This window comes from Bombina bombina, chromosome 10 (assembly GCF_027579735.1).
Source record: "Bombina bombina isolate aBomBom1 chromosome 10, aBomBom1.pri, whole genome shotgun sequence".
Taxonomy (NCBI): domain Eukaryota; kingdom Metazoa; phylum Chordata; class Amphibia; order Anura; family Bombinatoridae; genus Bombina; species Bombina bombina.
Genome location: NC_069508.1, coordinates 218,801,104 through 218,825,456, shown reverse-complemented (window position 1 = coordinate 218,825,456; position 24,353 = coordinate 218,801,104). Strand labels below are relative to the sequence as shown.

General features: G+C 39.3%; 1 protein-coding gene across 1 annotated transcript in view; it reads left to right on the top strand.

Moving 5' to 3' along the window:
* The window catches only part of DNAI4 (dynein axonemal intermediate chain 4), a 603,028-nt gene that overhangs the window by 363,503 nt on the left and 215,172 nt on the right, over window positions 1-24,353 (top strand). The window contains exons 11-12 of the mRNA XM_053693220.1: window positions 1,409-1,566; window positions 2,264-2,388. Of these exons, the coding sequence (XP_053549195.1) occupies window positions 1,409-1,566; window positions 2,264-2,388 (283 nt within the window). The remainder of the gene's footprint in view (window positions 1-1,408; window positions 1,567-2,263; window positions 2,389-24,353) is intronic.

The window sequence follows — 24,353 nt, the reverse complement described above, 5'->3', positions numbered from 1 at the left end:
TTCGATATACTTTTTAGGGTATTCCAATGGCAATTGTATTTTGTAACCAACCAAGGGCCATTCTCATTTGTATTAATTTGATCAATTTTAGCCCTGCTATAGAGAAGAGCATCTTTATTGCTACTTCTTGCCCTTTTTTATGCCATATCAATACATCTTTTAGAGTAACCTTGTGTGCTGAACCTACCTTTCATTTCTTTAGCATGTTTCTCAAATGATGATCGTGTTGAACAGTTCCTTCTGATCTGAAGGAAATGACCAACCGGAATACCTCTTTTTAAAGCCTCAGGATGATGAATTGAGGCCTCCAGGAGACTGTTGGTTGCTGTTTGTTTCCTGTAATTTTCTGTTATTACTATTCCTCTTTTTTTGTAAATTTTAATGTCCAGGAAAGTAATCTCTTTAATATCATATTGGCACGTGAGGAGGATATTCCTGTTGTGGTTTAGCTTATCAATGAATTCCAACAATGTGTCAACCGGGCCATTCCACAACAAGAGTATATCAACCACATACCTTAGCCCAATCTGCACAAAGTTATCAGTATAATAAGTAAATTGTTTAAAAACCTCTTGATTTTCCCATGCTTCAAGATGGAGACATGCGTATGTGGGAGCACAAGTTGCTCCCATGGCTGTGCCTCAAACTTGTTTATAAACCTGATTGTCAAATAAAAATATATTATTTACCAAAATAAATTCCATCAACCTAACCACACATTTGGTATGTTTGTCATACCAGCTTTCAAGGAATTGTCTACATTATGTGGTATGGAGGAGTATAGACTCTGATGACAGGATATGCCTAAATTCTACTACATGTATACAATACATAAAATAGTCTTATATATAAAAGAGTGCTGAATTCCCTTACTTTTAAACCAAGGCCCCTATTTAAGAAAGTCTGGCGGACCTGATCCGACAGTGCGGATCAGGTCCACCAGACCTCGCTGAATACGGCGAGCAATACGCTCGCCGTATTCAGCATTGCACCAGCAGCTCACAAGAGCTGCTGGTGCAACGCCGCCCCCTGCAGACTCGCGGCCAATGGGCCGCCAGCAGGGAGGTGTCAATCAACCCGATTGTACTCGATCGGGTTGATTTCCGGCGATGTCTGTCCGCCTGCTCAGAGCAGGCGGACAGGTTATGGAGCAGCAGTCTTTGTGACCGCTGTGTCATAACTGCTGCGCCATTCGGAGCTTGATAGATAGGCCCCCAAGAACTTTCATATCTTAGGTGTCTATCTTTTTCAATTTAAAGAAATATGTATTTTTGGGTCTGCACCACTATGAGAAAACGATACACTTTTTTCAGCTCCTAGGTACATATTATATGTTTTGAGCTTGCTTGTTAACTCTAATTATCCACTAGAATGTTTTAGTATTACTTTTTTCTATTACTTTATTTAGTGACAACCCACACGGACATGCATCTCCAGTATGGCAACTGAAGTGGATAATGCAAGATAAACCATCACTGGGTGAAGTTAAGGGGGAAATATTAGTATCAATAAGCGCAGATGGCCGGATAATAAAATGGAATATTAGAAAAGGACTGGACTGCATTGGTAAGTATTTTTGCTAGTTTAACTTTTTGATAGGAGACTATATGAATGTCTTTTTTTATCAGTATTTATCCACATTTATTTTAAAAGTTTAGCTCACCGGAGTAAGTTCTCAGTAAGTGAGCAGTTACCCTTCAAAGTAGTGCATTTTGGGTACAGTTGGAAGCATTTTATCAATATAATTGCATCTGCAAAGATGCATCTGTTACCATTTATGATTGCTATATAATGTGCATCAAACACTCTGCTGATGCATGCACAGTTGTCTCATGCATTATCCAAGTGCAGGTGACATCAAATGATGCTAGTAACAATCAGAACACAAGATGGTGACATATGAGGGTGTCCATAGTCTAAGGCCTTACTGGAAGTAGGTTCTGTGTGCATAAAACGCCTCTTGTTTTTATGTAAAAATTGTGTCCAAAGTGCAAAATCTGAAAATGTAGCTGTTCGATTTGCAGCATTTGCAAGTTACCAAATTTGCTTTTTGGCTATACAGGGGACAGGTGTTTAATGTCCTTTTATCATTATAGTAGAGAGAGCTCTTAATAGAAGCATTTTTCCAAACAAAAGTTCTAATTGTTTTCATTATAAATTAATAAATGTATTGCTCAGCAGGAATATGCAAAATTAAACTGGTTAACCAGATGAACACTGTGTTGTTGTTGGTTGTTTGAATAACTCTGAATTTATATTGTAGATTTGATGAAATTAAAACGCACAGATGAAAAGATTTCGAAGAATTACAATTTTGAAAAAGAGAAGAGAGGTGAAGCTTATATATCACGGCAGGCTCCAGGAATGTGCTTTGATTTTCTTCCAAAGGTATACTTGATTATTTTGTGTTTTTGTTGTTGCCGTGTTCCCAAGTGCAGGAGTATTTGTGTATTATAAACAGAGTTTTTTTTTACAATATTCTGATATCTAATGAATAAACAGTTACATCATATTGCAGGAGTATTTGTGTATTATAAACAGAAAGAGGTTTTTTTTACAATATTCTGATATATTTATTGCTACTCTAATGAATAAACAGGAGTGTATACATATGCTTATCTGCATGTCTAAAAACAAACTAGAAGACTCAAAGATTAAAGAACCATTAGATACAGTAGCATTGTATAATCAACAAATGCATAATAAAAAGAAAATGTCATATTTCCCTGCCCCCTGCATCAGATGACAGCAATGTTTATACTGTGAACTCTTCTTGCACATGCTCAGTAGGAGCTGGTGGTTTAGAAAGTGTGCACATGAAAAGACTGTGCACAACTGGATGTTGTAAGTAAGCAGGAAAGTGTTTCTGTTTTTTTTTTAAATTGCCTTCTCTATCTGATCATGGATGTTTATTTTTGACTCCAGTGTTCCTTTAAACATGCAGACAAAATAAATGTACTTATTCCCTTGCATACAAACACATTCACATTCATTTTCACACACAATGAGTCATAGACACTCATGAGAGGCAGATGGGCCTCATTGAAAAGGCCAGATCATATTCCAAGTATTGCTTCACCTGTCTTTTCCAGCCTTTCGTTAGTGCACGTTCCTACCATAAACATCCTATCTCACACATCAAACCAGAACTGCTAGCAATCCTTAACACTTATGAATCGTGCTTGCAAAACAGTTTTTGTAAATGTCTGAAGTTGTAAAATAGTTCTACGTCTATTTTGTAATGGTAAAGTAGTCTCACTGTATAAAATTTAATTTGTCTCCAGAGGCTAGTGTGGGCTTTCTAGGCTGTTTTAGAGGCAAGGTCATGATTTTTAACCTAGGCACAGGCCCAGTATGTGGAGTTTATACAGTTTCTATTTACCCAAAGAAAATTTTTAGCTTGTCTCACTATTTCAAAGCTGACAAGGTTGTCTTGATTTCTTTCCTATGTTATGGAGAGTCCACAATGTCATTCCAATTATTAGTGGAATATTCAACTCCTGGCCAGCAGGAGGAGGCAAAGAGCACCCCAGAAAAGCTGTTAAGTGTGACTTCCCTTAGCCATAATCCCCAGTCATTCTCTTTGCCTTTGTCAATGGAGTATGTGCAAAGTTGTTGTCTGAAGATATTTTATCCTTTTATGGGTACTTTTCCCTGCAAGCAAGGATTGGGGTCTAGCTGTATCCACGTCAATCTCTTTAGTAAGAGTAGTGGTGGCTTTTAGCAGTTAAAAGGCGGCGATGTAGTATTTGCTTTACTTTTAACATTTTGCTACCCTTTTGTAGAAAGCCAGATTTGGTTACTCTGTTCTTTCCTCTCCTACAGGTCTATGACAGGGAGCGAAGTACCTGTCACACCTAAGTAGCAGCATCTGTCCGGCAGCTGGATCTTAGGTAAGTGCCTTTGCCTTCTAGGCACTGAAGGACAGCAGCACTTAAGAGGTTAATCCTCATACGGATCCATGTTTAAGATAACGGTAGAGGAAAACTGAGCCATTTACTTTTTTACGCTCTTTCTTTCGTTATATCGGAGCGGAGCTTATTGAGCTTCCAATGCGTTGGAGTCTCGCATTGAGGATCACTGTCGGCTTTGTGATCTGGAAAAATGTGACCGTAGCCACTAGAGGGCGCTAAAACAACCAATATGATATGACAAGAGGTAGAGCCCTCCTTATATACATGTACACTAACAGTGTCAGTAACCAAGTGTGGTACTACACCTAATAGGTCTATAACACAAGAGTATTAGTTGCTGACCCCTAATATGTAAAAAAAGCTGCACCTCTTTATAACAAAATTCAAATATATAAACGATATGAGTGTATAAAACACGCAAGAGGGCGCTAAATGACCGCTAGTAAGTTAAAGGTATTTTGTGCCCTTAAAGTGAATATAATATATATACAAAATGGGAATAGATCGTTGGCTCTCACCATAAAGTAGATATAGCGAATGATGTTCAGTCCCATATGTAAGTACAATGTCCGTACATCAAATGTCCATATGGTATTGGCAAACAAATTTCTGCCGATAATGCTGCACTCTCCTCTTTCAAGTGCCCTTTTCTCTCCTTGATGGCTGGAGGCAAATCTATGGGAGTAAGGGACAAACAGAGGCGACCAATGTGTGTATCCAATATGATGGTATCCCACCCTGCACATGTATGCTATACCCAGGGTACTCACACTTTTACTGAGCACACCAATGTGCTGGTAGGCGCGGACTGGCTATCAGAGCAAGCCAGGTTGCTCTCTCAGGTTCACTCTCTCTCGGTAGTGACAGTCAGACTCCTGGCCGCTTGCCTCCTTAGGTGATGTTGATCTCGACCGCCAACAGGAACTCACAAAGGAAAACCCCCAAGGATTGGTAATGAGAATATACTTGTAATGGAATCACATACGATGGTATAAAATGAACTTTTTAATCAATTTTGTATATATATTATATTCACTTTAATGGCTTTGTGATCTGACATTTCTCTTCAAATGTATCATTTGTACTAAGAGGGTTGACTAGTGGGGTGTCAATTCTGTCCAGTAGGAGCCTCAGGACTCGTTTTTATTTTGCTTTCTGATGTTTTAATGATACATTTTTCTACTAACATTTGAAAATTATTGTATTTTCCTCTATTTAGAAGCTGAATTCTGTAATTATGGATTCAGATTTAGACCAGTCTCTGTCTGTAGAAAAATGCTTACTATGTTTAGAGGCACAAATTGTTATGCAAATGTAATTTTGTTCCTTATGCTTATCTTAAACTTTAAAATTTAAAGACCAATTACTCCCTTCTTAAAATAATGCTGTGCGTGACATGCCTCATCTTTCTCCTCAAACGTCCCAAGCCTTAATTGTTTCTCATACTGTGCCATCTGTGTCCTCTCATCCACCTGGGAGTGTTTATTTAACTGAGGATTTTGCCGCTCAGATTACTTCTGCAGTATCAGCGGCTATGTCAACTTTCCCTTCTTCGGGTAAGCGTAAGAGGAAATCTAAATATTTGCCTGCTAGTAAGACTTCTGACCTCTCTAAGTCTGCATTGGTCAACCTTTCTTAATTGTCTGATGAGGAGAATACTTCAGTAGCTTCTGATGGTAAAATCTCAGACTCTGACACTTTAGCAGAAAAATCTTCAGAATCTGAAGAGGTTAATTTTAGATTTAAGCTTGAACACCTCTGGTTACTACTGAAGGAGGTTCTAGCTACTTTGGACGACTCTGAACCTTTGGTTGCTGTCAACCCCACAAAGTCTTCTAAACTGGATAGAGTTTATGATCCTCTGATCTTCTGAGGATGTTTTTACTGTTCCAAAGAAGATGTCTGAAATTATAGCTCAGGAATGGGATAAGCCAGGGTTTCATTTTTCCCCTTCTCCTGTTTTTAAAAAAAAATGTTTCCTGTTGCTAACTCTATTCGTGACTCATGATGCACTGTGCCTAAAGTAGAAGGAGCTATTTCTACTCTTGCTAAAATATCTACCATTCCTATAGAGGATAGTTGCTCTTTTAAGGATCCAATGGATAAGAAGCTAGAAACTTACTTTAAAAAGATGTATATCCATCAAGGATTACAGTGGCAACCTGCTGCGAGTATTGCCGCAAGTGCGGGAGCAGCATCTTATTGGTGCGATGCGCCGTCTGATCTCATTTCAGAAGAGACTACGGTAGAGGAGATCCAAAGCTCTTAAACTGGACAATACCTTTATCTGTGATGCCAACATGCAGATAATTTGACTGCGAGCTAAGATGTCTAGCTTAACTGTGGTAGCCCACAGAGTTCTTTGGTTAAAATCTTGGCCGGCTAATGTTTCTTCTAAGGCCAAGCTTTTGGCTTTACCTTATAAGGGTAAAACTCTGTATAGACCTGGTCTGGCGGAAATCATTTCAGAGATTACGAGTGGAAAGGGATCTTTCTTACCTCAGGACAAGAAGAATAGACCTAGGGGTCGTCAGACTTCTAATTTATGTTCCTTTCGCAACTTTAAGGGACAGAAGTCCTCCTCTTCCAAACCAGACCAATCCAGGTCCACTTGGAAATCCAGCCAGCCCTGGAACAAGGGAAAACAAAAAGCCTTTTGCTGAATCTAAATAAGCATGAAGGGTCCGCCCCTGATCAGAGTTTGGATCAGGTGGGGGGGCAGGCTTTCTCTTTTTCGACAGGCTTGGATACGCGATGTCCCAGATCCTTGGGCTGTGGACATAGTATCCCAGGGTTACAAAATAGGTTTCAAGTCTTGTAGGTTAGTCCAAAAGGATCAAATTAAAATTAAAACATAACTTTTATTACATCAAAGGTTAATAAAATCATTGTGTGAGTGTGTGCAATTTAAAAACACATAGAGGCTCGAATAAAAAGTTCTTCTAGTTTATCAAACTACCTTGTTTAGTAAAGCTGTGCTGCGTAAATGGGCATCCACATATATAGTGTGGGTAATGTGGGTAATAGTTACTGATAGTCCAGTTTAGCATTTAGCGCATTATACTCTTATACACTTATGTTAGAATATTGTCTCTTGTTATATCCAATCACAAAGGAGCATAGGGGTTTGACTACTTTGACTGATATCAAAGTGAATGTGTGTATGGATACAATGAATTATTGTAGTGACGCTTATCCTGTGATAGTGTCTTATTGTATATATGGCGGATATCTACTGCTAGTATTTGATATACAGATTAGCATTCATAGGTTAAGATTGTCAGAAAAGAAGACAGTTGTGTCTTGGGTTTTTATTTTGCCAGTTATGTATCTGTATGAAAAGACAGAGTCAACATTCAAAGACTATCCTAAGTTTTAATATACACACTAGAGTAGCGTGCTGAGGCAAAACTGATAAATAGCCTAGGACTTGTAATCTAATAGATTGTAAATTGGAGAATAATTATAAAACTACATAGAATAGTATATTATCCAAACTTAGTGGTAATTATTGTGTCGTTGTTTTCTTCTCATAAATTAGAGCTGTTACACAATATACTTAGAATTATATCAACTAAAGTTTTACTATGTATTTTATTGAGTGAATGTGCATATTCACATTAGTGTTACTGAGTTGGAAGTGGTCAGTAATACAACTCAGGTTAGAAGTCCCAAGTGTTAAGGGATTATTAAAAAAGTGGCTACTGTATACAGTTATCTTGATAGCTACTACGAGCCCAATTGTAACAAGAGTATCTCGTTATATTGGAAAAATGCTATGTAAATATGGATATGACCCACTTATGTAATATCTATTAATCTATATAGATCTCACAAGAAGTTATGTGCACATTAAGCTTATCTTAGTTCATATACAAGATTTCTCAGAGTAAATGTATTCACTTTAAAAGTTCTATGAATTGGTTTCAATATTACACATTACCAGTAATTATTCAGAGTAAATGTTGGAAATCCCAGGCGTTAAGGGGTTAATAGAAAATATGCTATATATCAATCTGTATATAAGACTGTAAAAAGTCAGATAGTAATAAGGATGTCGTGTATCTGGCTCTCAATATGGTTATAAAGAGTCAGATTATAGTGGAGATATATTTTTATATTCTGGAAAGAATGTTATAATATGTGAATATGGCTTGCTTGTCTGTTATCGACTAGTATGTATTAGCGCTGGATCCACATTGGAAATCGGAATTTACTATATTATAACAGATATCAACTTCACAACCAAAATTAGGATTAGCTGTAAATTGCTTGTATATATTTTTTTTAAAAATGTCTGAGTTCTTATACAGACTGTTAGGTTAATAGATTGGTATTTGCCACTTCTATACGTTTGTATAAGTATTATAACTTTATCAGCTTTGTACACAATTAAATGGACATCCGCTTTGTAGCTGGCCTATAAGCACCACTGAATAGAGCCTTATTTTGGCATACGAATGTCTGAGTTCTTATACAAACTGTTAGGTTAATAGATTGGTATTTGCCCCTTCTATACGTTTGTATCAGTATTATAACTTTATCAGCTTTGTACACAATTAAATGAAAATCCGCTTTGTAGCTGGTCTATAAGCACCACTGAATAGAGCCTTATTTTGGCATACGATGCTTTTAAGTCTAAAGTAGTCTATCGGTTCATTAGCTTGTTAATATCCAAGAGCACATAAGGCTTGTGAGAGTATTAGAATTAACGGTTACTGACGATATAACTTATACCCAAAGGATAATAATAGATTGAGCCCCAAGGTTATAGTTAATATTATTTAAGTGGTTCGAGTTACTATGCCATTTAAAACAACAAAATAGGGTATTTTTACACAATACCCCTCCCTGACATGTTTCGCCGATATTTGAAAAAGCCAGCTACAAAGCGGATGTCCATTTAATTGTGTACAAAGCTGATAAAGTTATAATACTGATACAAACGTATAGAAGTGGCAAATACCAATCTATTAACCTAACAGTTTGTATAAGAACTCAGACATTCGTATGCCAAAATAAGGCTCTATTCAGTGGTGCTTATAGGCCAGCTACAAAGCGGATTTTCATTTAATTGTGTACAAAGCTGATAAAGTTATAATACTTATACAAACGTATAGAAGTGGTAAATACCAATCTATTAACCTAATAGTCTGTATAAGAACTCAGACATTTTTTAAAAAATATATATACACGCAATTTACATCTATTCCTTATTTTGGATGTGAAGTTGATATCTGTTATAATATAGTAAATTCCGATTTCCAATGTGGATCCAGCGCTAATACGTACTAGTCGATAACAGACAAGTAAGTCATATTCACATATTATAACATTCTTTCCAGAATATAAAAATATATCTCCACTATAATCTGACTCTTTATAACCATATTGAGAGCCAGATACACGACATCCTTATTACTATCTGACTTTTTACAGTCTTATATACAGATTGATATATAGCATCTTTTCTATTAACCCCTTAACGCCTGGGATTTCCAACATTTACTCTGAATAATTACTGGTAATGTGTAATATTGAAACCAATTCATAGAACTTTTAAAGTGAATACATTTACTCTGAGAAATCTTGTATATGAACTAAGATAAGCTTAGTGTGCACATAACTTCTTGTGAGATCTATATAGATTAATAGATATTACATAAGTGGGTCATATCCATATTTACATAGCATTTTTCCAATATAACGAGATACTCTTGTTACAATTGGGCTCGTAGTAGCTATCAAGATAACTGTATACAGTAGCCACTTTTTTAATAATCCCTTAACACTTGGGACTTCTAACCTGAGTTGTATTACTGACCACTTCCAACTCAGTAACACTAATGTGAATATGCACATTCACTCAATAAAATACATAGTAAAACTTTAGTTGATATAATTCTAAGTATATTGTGTAACAGCTCTAATTTATGAGAAGAAAACAACGACACAATAATTACCACTAAGTGTGGATAATATACTATTCTATGTAGTTTTATAATTATTCTCCAATTTACAATCTATTAGATTACAAGTCCTAGGCTATTTATCAGTTTTGCCTCAGCACGCTACTCTAGTGTGTATATTAAAACTTAGGATAGTCTTTGAATGTTGACTCTGTCTTTTCATACAGATACATAACTGGCAAAATAAAAACCCAAGACACAACTGTCTTTTTTTCTGACAATCTTAACCTATGAATGCTAATCTGTATATCAAATACTAGCAGTAGATATCCGCCATATATATAATAAGACACTATCACAGGATAAGCGTCACTACAATAATTCATTGTATACATACACACATTCACTTTGATATCAGTCAAAGTAGTCAAACCCCTATGCCCCTTTGTGATTGGATATAACAAGAGACAATATTCTAACATAAGTGTAAGAGTATAATCCGCTAAGTCCTAAACTGGACTATCAGTAACTATTACCCATATTTAGTGATGTCGCGAACCTTAAAATTTCGGTTCGCGAACGGCGGATTCGAACTTCCGCTACTGTTCGCGAACCGGCGAACCGCCATTGACTTCAATAGGCAGGCGAACTTTAAAACCCACAAGGACTCTTTCTGGCCACAATAGTGATGGAAAAGTTGTTTCAAGGGGACTAACACCTGGACTGTGGCATGCCAGAGGGGGATCCATGGCAAAACTCCCACGGAAAATTACATAGTTGATGCAGAGTCTGGTTTTAACCCATAAAGGGCCTAAATCACCTAACATTCCTAAATTGTTTGGAATAACGTGCTTTAAAACATAAGGTATGATGTTGTATCGATCAGGTAGTGTAAGGGTTACGCCCGCTTCACAGTGACAGACCAAACTCCCTGTGTAACGCACCGCAAACAACCACAAACAGTCCATTTGCACAACCACGAGATAGATAGATTTGATAGATACATAGATTACATAGATCAATAGATGCAATATACATATGATAGATGCAAATTACATAGATCAATAGCTGCAATATACATTTGATAGATACAAATTACATAGGTCAATGGATGCAATATACATTTGATAGATACGAATTACATAGATCAAAAGATGCAATATACATTTGATAGATACGAATTACATAGATCAATAGATGCAATATATATTTGATAGATACGATTGATAGTTAGATAGATTCGAAAGATAAATAGATAGATTTGATAGATATATAATTTCCCTGACAGAGTATAACAATAAGACATGCGGTCTGGGACCCGTGGTGTGTTAAGTAGTACTATTCTTAGCAGTTTACTACCTGTTACTCCCCCTATCGGGGGAGGTCTATATGGCCTGCATTTTTGGAACAGGGAGATGGAAGAAGATGATTGGTCTGTCCTCCTACTTAAAATTTGGCCTAAACACAAGTGGCTGTCTCAAAACAGTCCGGCCATGAGATAGATTTGATAGATAGATAGATATACATAGATTGATAGTTAGATAGAATCGATAGAAGATAAATATATAGATTTGATAGATATATAATTATCCTGACAAAGTATAACAATAAAACATGGGGTCTGGGACCCATGGTAACTAGGTTGTGTTAAGTAGTACTATTCTTAGCACTTTAATCCCTGTTACTCCCCCTATTGGGGGAGGTCTATATGGCCTGCATGATTACCCTGACAAAGTATAACAACAAGACATGCGGTCTGGGACCCATGGTAACTAGGTTGTGTTAAGTAGTACTGTTCTTAGCAGTTTAATCCCTGTTACTCCCCCTATCAGGGGAGGTCTATATGGCCTGCATGATTACCCTGACAAAGTATAACAACAATACATGCGTAACTAGGTTGTGTTAAGTAGTACTATTCTTAGCACTTTAATCCCTGTAACTCCCCCTATCGGGGGAGGTCTATATGGCCTGCATGATATATAATTACCCTTACAAAATATAACAATAAGACATGCGGTCTGGGAGCCATGGTAAGGTTGTGTTAAGTAGTACTATTCTTAGCAGTTTAATCCCTTTTACTCCCCCTATCGGGGGAGGTGGTCTATATGGCCTGCATGATATATAATGACCCTTACAAAATATAACAATAAGACATGCGGTCTGGGACCCATGGTAAGGTTGTGTTAAGTAGTACTATTCTTAGCACTTTAATCCCTTTTAATCCCCCTATCGGGGGAGTTGTTCTATATGGCCTGCATTATATATAATGACCCTTACAAAATATAACAATAAGACATGCGGTCTGGGACCCATGGTAAGGTTGTGTTAAGTAGTACTATTCTTAGCAGTTTATTCCCTTTTACTCCCCCTATCGGGGGAGGTCTATATGGCCTGCATGATATATAATTACCCTGACAAAGTATAAAAATAAGACATGCGGTCTGGGACCCATGGTAACTAGGTTGTGTTAAGTAGCACTATTCTTAGCAGTTTAATCCCTTTTACTCCCCCTATCGGGGGAGGTCTATATGGCCTGCATGATATATAATGACCCTTACAAAATATAACAATAAGACATGCGGTCTGGGACCCATGGTAAGGTTGTGTTAAGTAGTACTATTCTTAACAGTTTAATCCCTTTTACTCCCCCTATCGGGGGAGGTCTATATGGCCTGCCTGATTACCCTGACAAAGTATAACAATAAAACATGCGGTCTGTGACCCATGGTAACTAGGTTGTGTTAAGTAGTACTATTCTTAGCACTTTAATCCCTGTAACTCCCCCTATCGGGGGAGGTCTATATGGCCTGCATGATATATAATTACCCTTACAAAATATAACAATAAGACATGTGGTCTGGGAGCCATGGTAAGGTTGTGTTAAGTAGTACTATTCTTAGCAGTTTAATCCCTTTTACCCCCCCCTATCGGGGGAGGTGGTCTATATGGCCTGCATGATATATAATGACCCTTACAAAATATAACAATAAGACATGCGGTCTGGGACCCATGGTAAGGTTGTGTTAAGTAGTACTATTCTTAGCACTTTAATCCCTTTTACTCCCCCTATCGGGGGAGTTGTTCTATATGGCCTGCATGATATATAATGACCCTTACAAAATATAACAATAAGACATTCGGTTTGGGACCCATGGTAAGGTTGTGTTAAGTAGTACTATTCTTAGCAGTTTAATCCCTTTTACTCCCCCTATCGGGGGAGGTCTATATGGCCTGCATGATATATAATTACCCTGACAAAGTATAACAATAAGACATGCGGTCTGGGACCCATGGTAACTAGGTTGTGTTAAGTAGCACTATTCTTAGCAGTTTAATCCCTTTTACTCCCCCTATCGGGGGAGGTCTATATGGCCTGCATGATATATAATTACCCTTACAAAATATAACAATAAGACATGCGGTCTCGGACCCATGGTAAGGTTGTGTTAAGTAGTACTATTCTTAGCAGTTTAATCCCTTTTACTCCCCCTATCGGGGGAGGTCTATATGGCCTGCCTGATTACCCTGACAAAGTATAACAATAAAACATGCGGTCTGTGACCCATGGTAACTAGGTTGTGTTAAGTAGTACTATTCTTAGCACTTTAATCCCTGTAACTCCCCCTATCGGGGGAGGTCTATATGGCCTGCATGATATATAATTACCCTTACAAAATATAACAATAAGACATGTGGTCTGGGAGCCATGGTAAGGTTGTGTTAAGTAGTACTATTCTTAGCAGTTTAATCCCTTTTACCCCCCCCTATCGGGGGAGGTGGTCTATATGGCCTGCATGATATATAATGACCCTTACAAAATATAACAATAAGACATGCGGTCTGGGACCCATGGTAAGGTTGTGTTAAGTAGTACTATTCTTAGCACTTTAATCCCTTTTACTCCCCCTATCGGGGGAGTTGTTCTATATGGCCTGCATGATATATAATGACCCTTACAAAATATAACAATAAGACATGCGGCCTGGGACCCATGGTAAGGTTGTGTTAAGTAGTACTATTCTTAGCAGTTTAATCCCTTTTACTCCCCCTATCGGGGGAGGTCTATATGGCCTGCCTGATTACCCTGACAAAGTATAACAATAAAACATGCGGTCTGTGACCCATGGTAACTAGGTTGTGTTAAGTAGTACTATTCTTAGCACTTTAATCCCTGTAACTCCCCCTATCGGGGGAGGTCTATATGGCCTGCATGATATATAATTACCCTTACAAAATATAACAATAAGACATGTGGTCTGGGACCCATGGTAAGGTTGTGTTAAGTAGTACTATTCTTAGCAGTTTAATCCCTTTTACTCTCCCTATCGGGGGAGGTCTATATGGCCTGCCTGATTACCCTGACAAAGTATAACAATAAAACATGCGGTCTGTGACCCATGGTAACTAGGTTGTGTTAAGTAGTACTATTCTTAGCACTTTAATCCCTGTAACTCCCCCTATCGGGGGAGGTCTATATGGCCTGCATGATATATAATTACCCTTACAAAATATAACAATAAGACATGTGGTCTTGGAGCCATGGTAAGGTTGTGTTAAGTAGTACTATTCTTAGCAGTTTAATCCCTTTTACCCCCCCTATCGGGGGAGGTGGTCTATATGGCCTGCATGATATATAATGACCCTTACAAAATATAACAATAAGACATGCGGTCTGGGACCCATGGTAAGGTTGTGTTAAGTAGTACTATTCTTAGCACTTTAATCCCTTTTACTCCCCCTATCGGGGGAGTTGTTCTATATGGCCTGCATGATATATAATGACCCTTACAAAATATAACAATAAGACATTCGGTTTGGGACCCATGGTAAGGTTGTGTTAAGTAGTACTATTCTTAGCAGTTTAATCCCTTTTACTCCCCCTATCGGGGGAGGTCTATATGGCCTGCATGATATATAATTACCCTGACAAAGTATAACAATAAGACATGCGGTCTGGGACCCATGGTAACTAGGTTGTGTTAAGTAGCACTATTCTTAGCAGTTTAATCCCTTTTACTCCCCCTATCGGGGGAGGTCTATATGGCCTGCATGATATATAATTACCCTTACAAAATATAACAATAAGACATGCGGTCTCGGACCCATGGTAAGGTTGTGTTAAGTAGTACTATTCTTAGCAGTTTAATCCCTTTTACTCCCCCTATCGGGGGAGGTCTATATGGCCTGCCTGATTACCCTGACAAAGTATAACAATAAAACATGCGGTCTGTGACCCATGGTAACTAGGTTGTGTTAAGTAGTACTATTCTTAGCACTTTAATCCCTGTAACTCCCCCTATCGGGGGAGGTCTATATGGCCTGCATGATATATAATTACCCTTACAAAATATAACAATAAGACATGTGGACTGGGAGCCATGGTAAGGTTGTGTTAAGTAGTACTATTCTTAGCAGTTTAATCCCTTTTACCCCCCCCTATCGGGGGAGGTGGTCTATATGGCCTGCATGATATATAATGACCCTTACAAAATATAACAATAAGACATGCGGTCTGGGACCCATGGTAAGGTTGTGTTAAGTAGTACTATTCTTAGCACTTTAATCCCTTTTACTCCCCCTATCGGGGGAGTTGTTCTATATGGCCTGCATGATATATAATGACCCTTACAAAATATAACAATAAGACATGCGGCCTGGGACCCATGGTAAGGTTGTGTTAAGTAGTACTATTCTTAGCAGTTTAATCCCTTTTACTCCCCCTATCGGGGGAGGTCTATATGGCCTGCCTGATTACCCTGACAAAGTATAACAATAAAACATGCGGTCTGTGACCCATGGTAACTAGGTTGTGTTAAGTAGTACTATTCTTAGCACTTTAATCCCTGTAACTCCCCCTATCGGGGGAGGTCTATATGGCCTGCATGATATATAATTACCCTTACAAAATATAACAATAAGACATGTGGTCTGGGAGCCATGGTAAGGTTGTGTTAAGTAGTACTATTCTTAGCAGTTTAATCCCTTTTACCCCCCCTATCGGGGGAGGTGGTCTATATGGCCTGCATGATATATAATGACCCTTACAAAATATAACAATAAGACATTCGGTTTGGGACCCATGGTAAGGTTGTGTTAAGTAGTACTATTCTTAGCAGTTTAATCCCTTTTACTCCCCCTATCGGGGGAGGTCTATATGGCCTGCATGATATATAAGTACCCTGACAAAGTATAACAATAAGACATGCGGTCTGGGACCCATGGTACCTAGGTGGTGTTAAGTAGCACTATTCTTAGCAGTTTAATCCCTTTTACTCCCCCTATCAGGGGAGGTCTATATGGCCTGCATGATATATAATTACCCTTACAAAATATAACAATAAGACATGCGGTCTGGGACCCATGGTAAGGTTGTGTTAAGTAGTACTATTCTTAGCAGTTTAATCCCTTTTACTCCCCCTATCGGGGGAGGTCTATATGGCCTGCGTGATTACCCTGACAAAGTATAACAATAAAACATGCGGTCTGTGACCCATGGTAACTAGGTTGTGTTAAGTAGTACTATTCTTAGCAGTTTAATCCCTGGTACTCCCCCTATCGGGGGAGGTCTATATGGCCTGCATGATTACCCTGACAAAGTATAACAATAAAACATGCTGTCTGGGACCCATGGTAACTAGGTTGTGTTAAGTAGTACTATTCTTAGTAGTTTAATCCCTGTTACTCCCCCTATCGGGGGAGGTCTATATGGCCTGCATGATTACCCTGACAAAGTATAACAATAAAACATGCGGTCTGGGACCCATGGTAACTAGGTTGTGTTAAGTAGTACTATTCTTAGCAGTTTAATCCCTATTACTCCCCCTATCGGGGGAGGTGGTCTATATGGCCTGCATGATATATAATGACACTTACAAAATATAACAATAAGACATGCGGTCTGGGACCCATGGTAAGGTTGTGTTAAGTAGTACTATTCTTAGCAGTTTAATCCCTTTTACTCCCCCTATCGGGGGAGGTCTATATGGCCTGCCTGATTACCCTGACAAAGTATAACAATAAAACATGCGGTCTGTGACCCATGGTAACTAGGTTGTGTTAAGTAGTACTATTCTTAGCAGTTTAATCCCTGGTACTCCCCCTATCGGGTGAGGTCTATATGGCCTGCATGATTACCCTGACAAAGTATAACAATAAAACATGCTGTCTGGGACCCATGGTAACTAGGTTGTGTTAAGTAGTACTATTCTTAGTAGTTTAATCCCTGTTACTCCCCCTATCGGGGGAGGTCTATATGGCCTGCATGATTACCCTGACAAAGTATAACAATAAAACATGCTGTCTGGGACCCATGGTAACTAGGTTGTGTTAAGTAGTACTATTCTTAGCAGTTTAATCCCTGTTACTCCCCCTATCGGGGGAGGTCTATATGGCCTGCATGATTACCCTGACAAAGTATAACAATAAAACATGCTGTCTGGGACCCATGGTAACTAGGTTGTGTTAAGTAGTACTATTCTTAGTAGTTTAATCCCTGTTACTCCCCCTATCGGGGGAGGTCTATATGGCCTGCATGATTACCCTGACAAAGTATAACAATAAAACATGCTGTCTGGGACCCATGGTAACTAGGTTGTGTTAAGTAGTACTATTCTTAGCAGTTTAATCCCTGTTACTCCCCCTATCGGGGGAGGTCTATATGGCCTGCATGATTACCCTGACAAAGTATAACAATAAAACATGCGGACTGGGACCCATGGTAACTAGGTTGTGTTAAGTAGTACTATTCTTAACAGTTTAATCCCTGTTACTCCCCCTATCGGGGGAGGTCTATATGGCCTGCATGATATACCCTGACAAAGTATAACAATAAGACATGCGGCCTGGGACCCATGGTAAGGTTGTGTTAAGTAGTACTATTCTTAGCACTTTAATCCCTTTTACCCCCCCTATCGGGGGAGGTGGTCTATATGGCCTGCATGATATATAATGACCCTTACAAAATATAACAATAAGACATGCGGTCTGGGACCCATGGTAAGGTTGTGTTAAGTAGTACTATTCTTAGCACTTTAATCCCTTTTACTCCCCCTATCGGGGGAGGTCTATATGGCCTGCCTGATTACCCTGACAAAGTATAACAATAAAACATGCGGTCTGTGACCCATGGTAACTAGGTTGTGTTAAGTAGTACTATTCTTAGCACTTTAATCCCTGGTACTCCCCCTATCGGGGGAGTTGTTCTATATGGCCTGCATGATATATAATGACCCTTACAAAATATAACAATAAGACATGCGGTCTGGGACCCATGGTAAGGTTGTGTTAAGTAGTACTATTCTTAGCAGTTTAATCCCTTTTACTCCCCCTATCGGGGGAGGTCTATATGGCCTGCATGATATATAATTACCCTTACAAAATATAACAATAAGACATGCGGGCTGGGACCCATGGTAAGGTTGTGTTAAGTAGTACTATTCTTAGCAGTTTAATCCCTTTTACTCCCCCTATCGGGGGAGGTCTATATGGTCTGCCTGATTACCCTGACAAAGTATAACAATAAAACATGTGGTCTGTGACCCATGGTAACTAGGTTGTGTTAAGTAGTACTATTCTTAGCAGTTTAATCCCTGGTACTCCCCCTATCGGGGGAGGTCTATATGGCCTGCATGATTACCCTGACAAAGTATAACAATAAAACATGCTCTCTGGGACCCATGGTAACTAGGTTGTGTTAAGTAGTACTATTCTTAGTAGTTTAATCCCTGTTACTCCCCCTATCGGGGGAGGTCTATATGGCCTGCATGATATATAATTACCCTTACAAAATATAACAATAAGACATGTGGTCTGGGAGCCATGGTAAGGTTGTGTTAAGTAGTACTATTCTTAGCAGTTTAATCCCTTTTACCCCCCCTATCGGGGGAGGTGGTCTATATGGCCTGCATGATATATAATGACCCTTACAAAATATAACAATAAGACATTCGGTTTGGGACCCATGGTAAGGTTGTGTTAAGTAGTACTATTCTTAGCAGTTTAATCCCTTTTACTCCCCCTATCGGGGGAGGTCTATATGGCCTGCATGATATATAAGTACCCTGACAAAGTATAACAATAAGACATGCGGTCTGGGACCCATGGTACCTAGGTGGTGTTAAGTAGCACTATTCTTAGCAGTTTAATCCCTTTTACTCCCCCTATCAGGGGAGGTCTATATGGCCTGCATGATATATAATTACCCTTACAAAATATAACAATAAGACATGCGGTCTGGGACCCATGGTAAGGTTGTGTTAAGTAGTACTATTCTTAGCAGTTTAATCCCTTTTACTCCCCCTATCGGGGGAGGTCTATATGGCCTGCGTGATTACCCTGACAAAGTATAACAATAAAACATGCGGTCTGTGACCCATGGTAACTAGGTTGTGTTAAGTAGTACTATTCTTAGCAGTTTAATCCCTGGTACTCCCCCTATCGGGGGAGGTCTATATGGCCTGCATGATTACCCTGACAAAGTATAACAATAAAACATGCTGTCTGGGACCCATGGTAACTAGGTTGTGTTAAGTAGTACTATTCTTAGTAGTTTAATCCCTGTTACTCCCCCTATCGGGGGAGGTCTATATGGCCTGCATGATTACCCTGACAAAGTATAACAATAAAACATGCGGTCTGGGACCCATGGTAACTAGGTTGTGTTAAGTAGTACTATTCTTAGCAGTTTAATCCCTATTACTCCCCCTATCGGGGGAGGTGGTCTATATGGCCTGCATGATATATAATGACACTTACAAAATATAACAATAAGACATGCGGTCTGGGACCCATGGTAAGGTTGTGTTAAGTAGTACTATTCTTAGCAGTTTAATCCCTTTTACTCCCCCTATCGGGGGAGGTCTATATGGCCTGCCTGATTACCCTGACAAAGTATAACAATAAAACATGCGGTCTGTGACCCATGGTAACTAGGTTGTGTTAAGTAGTACTATTCTTAGCAGTTTAATCCCTGGTACTCCCCCTATCGGGTGAGGTCTATATGGCCTGCATGATTACCCTGACAAAGTATAACAATAAAACATGCTGTCTGGGACCCATGGTAACTAGGTTGTGTTAAGTAGTACTATTCTTAGTAGTTTAATCCCTGTTACTCCCCCTATCGGGGGAGGTCTATATGGCCTGCATGATTACCCTGACAAAGTATAACAATAAAACATGCTGTCTGGGACCCATGGTAACTAGGTTGTGTTAAGTAGTACTATTCTTAGCAGTTTAATCCCTGTTACTCCCCCTATCGGGGGAGGTCTATATGGCCTGCATGATTACCCTGACAAAGTATAACAATAAAACATGCGGACTGGGACCCATGGTAACTAGGTTGTGTTAAGTAGTACTATTCTTAACAGTTTAATCCCTGTTACTCCCCCTATCGGGGGAGGTCTATATGGCCTGCATGATATACCCTGACAAAGTATAACAATAAGACATGCGGCCTGGGACCCATGGTAAGGTTGTGTTAAGTAGTACTATTCTTAGCACTTTAATCCCTTTTACCCCCCCTATCGGGGGAGGTGGTCTATATGGCCTGCATGATATATAATGACCCTTACAAAATATAACAATAAGACATGCGGTCTGGGACCCATGGTAAGGTTGTGTTAAGTAGTACTATTCTTAGCACTTTAATCCCTTTTACTCCCCCTATCGGGGGAGTTGTTCTATATGGCCTGCATGATATATAATGACCCTTACAAAATATAACAATAAGACATGCGGTCTGGGACCCATGGTAAGGTTGTGTTAAGTAGTACTATTCTTAGCAGTTTAATCCCTTTTACTCCCCCTATCGGGGGAGGTCTATATGGCCTGCATGATATATAATTACCCTTACAAAATATAACAATAAGACATGCGGGCTGGGACCCATGGTAAGGTTGTGTTAAGTAGTACTATTCTTAGCAGTTTAATCCCTTTTACTCCCCCTATCGGGGGAGGTCTATATGGTCTGCCTGATTACCCTGACAAAGTATAACAATAAAACATGTGGTCTGTGACCCATGGTAACTAGGTTGTGTTAAGTAGTACTATTCTTAGCAGTTTAATCCCTTTTACTCTCCCTATCGGGGGAGGTCTATATGGCCTGCCTGATTACCCTGACAAAGTATAACAATAAAACATGCGGTCTGTGACCCATGGTAACTAGGTTGTGTTAAGTAGTACTATTCTTAGCACTTTAATCCCTGTAACTCCCCCTATCGGGGGAGGTCTATATGGCCTGCATGATATATAATTACCCTTACAAAATATAACAATAAGACATGTGGTCTGGGAGCCATGGTAAGGTTGTGTTAAGTAGTACTATTCTTAGCAGTTTAATCCCTTTTACCCCCCCTATCGGGGGAGGTGGTCTATATGGCCTGCATGATATATAATGACCCTTACAAAATATAACAATAAGACATGCGGGCTGGGACCCATGGTAAGGTTGTGTTAAGTAGTACTATTCTTAGCACTTTAATCCCTTTTACTCCCCCTATCGGGGGAGTTGTTCTATATGGCCTGCATGATATATAATGACCCTTACAAAATATAACAATAAGACATTCGGTTTGGGACCCATGGTAAGGTTGTGTTAAGTAGTACTCTTCTTAGCAGTTTAATCCCTTTTACTCCCCCTATCGGGGGAGGTCTATATGGCCTGCATGATATATAATTACCCTGACAAAGTATAACAATAAGACATGCGGTCTGGGACCCATGGTAACTAGGTTGTGTTAAGTAGCACTATTCTTAGCAGTTTAATCCCTTTTACTCCCCCTATCGGGGGAGGTCTATATGGCCTGCATGATATATAATTACCCTTACAAAATATAACAATAAGACATGCGGTCTCGGACCCATGGTAAGGTTGTGTTAAGTAGTACTATTCTTAGCAGTTTAATCCCTTTTACTCCCCCTATCGGAGGAGGTCTATATGGCCTGCCTGATTACCCTGACAAAGTATAACAATAAAACATGCGGTCTGTGACCCATGGTAACTAGGTTGTGTTAAGTAGTACTATTCTTAGCACTTTAATCCCTGTAACTCCCCCTATCGGGGGAGGTCTATATGGCCTGCATGATATATAATTACCCTTACAAAATATAACAATAAGACATGTGGGCTGGGACCCATGGTAAGGTTGTGTTAAGTAGTACTATTCTTAGCAGTTTAATCCCTTTTACTCTCCCTATCGGGGGAGGTCTATATGGCCTGCCTGATTACCCTGACAAAGTATAACAATAAAACATGCGGTCTGTGACCCATGGTAACTAGGTTGTGTTAAGTAGTACTATTCTTAGCACTTTAATCCCTGTAACTCCCCCTATCGGGGGAGGTCTATATGGCCTGCATGATATATAATTACCCTTACAAAATATAACAATAAGACATGTGGTCTTGGAGCCATGGTAAGGTTGTGTTAAGTAGTACTATTCTTAGCAGTTTAATCCCTTTTACCCCCCCTATCGGGGGAGGTGGTCTATATGGCCTGCATGATATATAATGACCCTTACAAAATATAACAATAAGACATGCGGTCTGGGACCCATGGTAAAGTTGTGTTAAGTAGTACTATTCTTAGCACTTTAATCCCTTTTACTCCCCCTATCGGGGGAGTTGTTCTATATGGCCTGCATGATATATAATGACCCTTACAAAATATAACAATAAGACATTCGGTTTGGGACCCATGGTAAGGTTGTGTTAAGTAGTACTATTCTTAGCAGTTTAATCCCTTTTACTCCCCCTATCGGGGGAGGTCTATATGGCCTGCATGATATATAATTACCCTGACAAAGTATAACAATAAGACATGCGGTCTGGGACCCATGGTAACTAGGTTGTGTTAAGTAGCACTATTCTTAGCAGTTTAATCCCTTTTACTCCCCCTATCGGGGGAGGTCTATATGGCCTGCATGATATATAATTACCCTTACAAAATATAACAATAAGACATGCGGTCTCGGACCCATGGTAAGGTTGTGTTAAGTAGTACTATTCTTAGCAGTTTAATCCCTTTTACTCCCCCTATCGGGGGAGGTCTATATGGCCTGCATGATATATAATTACCCTGACAAAGTATAACAATAAGACATGCGGTCTGGGACCCATGGTAACTAGGTTGTGTTAAGTAGCACTATTCTTAGCAGTTTAATCCCTTTTACTCCCCCTATCGGGGGAGGTCTATATGGCCTGCATGATATATAATTACCCTTACAAAATATAACAATAAGACATGCGGTCTGGGACCCATGGTAAGGTTGTGTTAAGTAGTACTATTCTTAGCAGTTTAATCCCTTTTACTCCCCCTATCGGGGGAGGTCTATATGGCCTGCCTGATTACCCTGACAAAGTATAACAATAAAACATGCGGGCTGTGACCCATGGTAACTAGGTTGTGTTAAGTAGTACTATTCTTAGCACTTTAATCCCTGTAACTCCCCCTATCGGGGGAGGTCTATATGGCCTGCATGATATATAATTACCCTTACAAAATATAACAATAAGACATGTGGTCTGGGAGCCATGGTAAGGTTGTGTTAAGTAGTACTATTCTTAGCAGTTTAATCCCTTTTACCCCCCCCTATCGGGGGAGGTGGTCTATATGGCCTGCATGATATATAATGACCCTTACAAAATATAACAATAAGACATGCGGTCTGGGACCCATGGTAAGGTTGTGTTAAGTAGTACTATTCTTAGCACTTTAATCCCTTTTACTCCCCCTATCGGGGGAGTTGTTCTATATGGCCTGCATGATATATAATGACCCTTACAAAATATAACAATAAGACATGCGGCCTGGGACCCATGGTAAGGTTGTGTTAAGTAGTACTATTCTTAGCAGTTTAATCCCTTTTACTCCCCCTATCGGGGGAGGTCTATATGGCCTGCATGATATATAATTACCCTGACAAAGTATAACAATAAGACATGCGGTCTGGGACCCATGGTAACTAGGTTGTGTTAAGTAGCACTATTCTTAGCAGTTTAATCCCTTTTACTCCCCCTATCGGGGGAGGTCTATATGGCCTGCATGATATATAATTACCCTTACAAAATATAACAATAAGACATGCGGTCTGGGACCCATGGTAAGGTTGTGTTAAGTAGTACTATTCTTAGCAGTTTAATCCCTTTTACTCCCCCTATCGGGGGAGGTCTATATGGCCTGCCTGATTACCCTGACAAAGTATAACAATAAAACATGCGGTCTGTGACCCATGGTAACTAGGTTGTGTTAAGTAGTATTATTCTTAGCAGTTTAATCCCTGTAACTCCCCCTATCGGGGGAGGTCTATATGGCCTGCATGATATATAATTACCCTTACAAAATATAACAATAAGACATGTGGTCTGGGAGCCATGGTAAGGTTGTGTTAAGTAGTACTATTCTTAGCAGTTTAATCCCTTTTACCCCCCCCTATCGGGGGAGGTGGTCTATATGGCCTGCATGATATATAATGACCCTTACAAAATATAACAATAAGACATGTGGTCTGGGAGCCATGGTAAGGTTGTGTTAAGTAG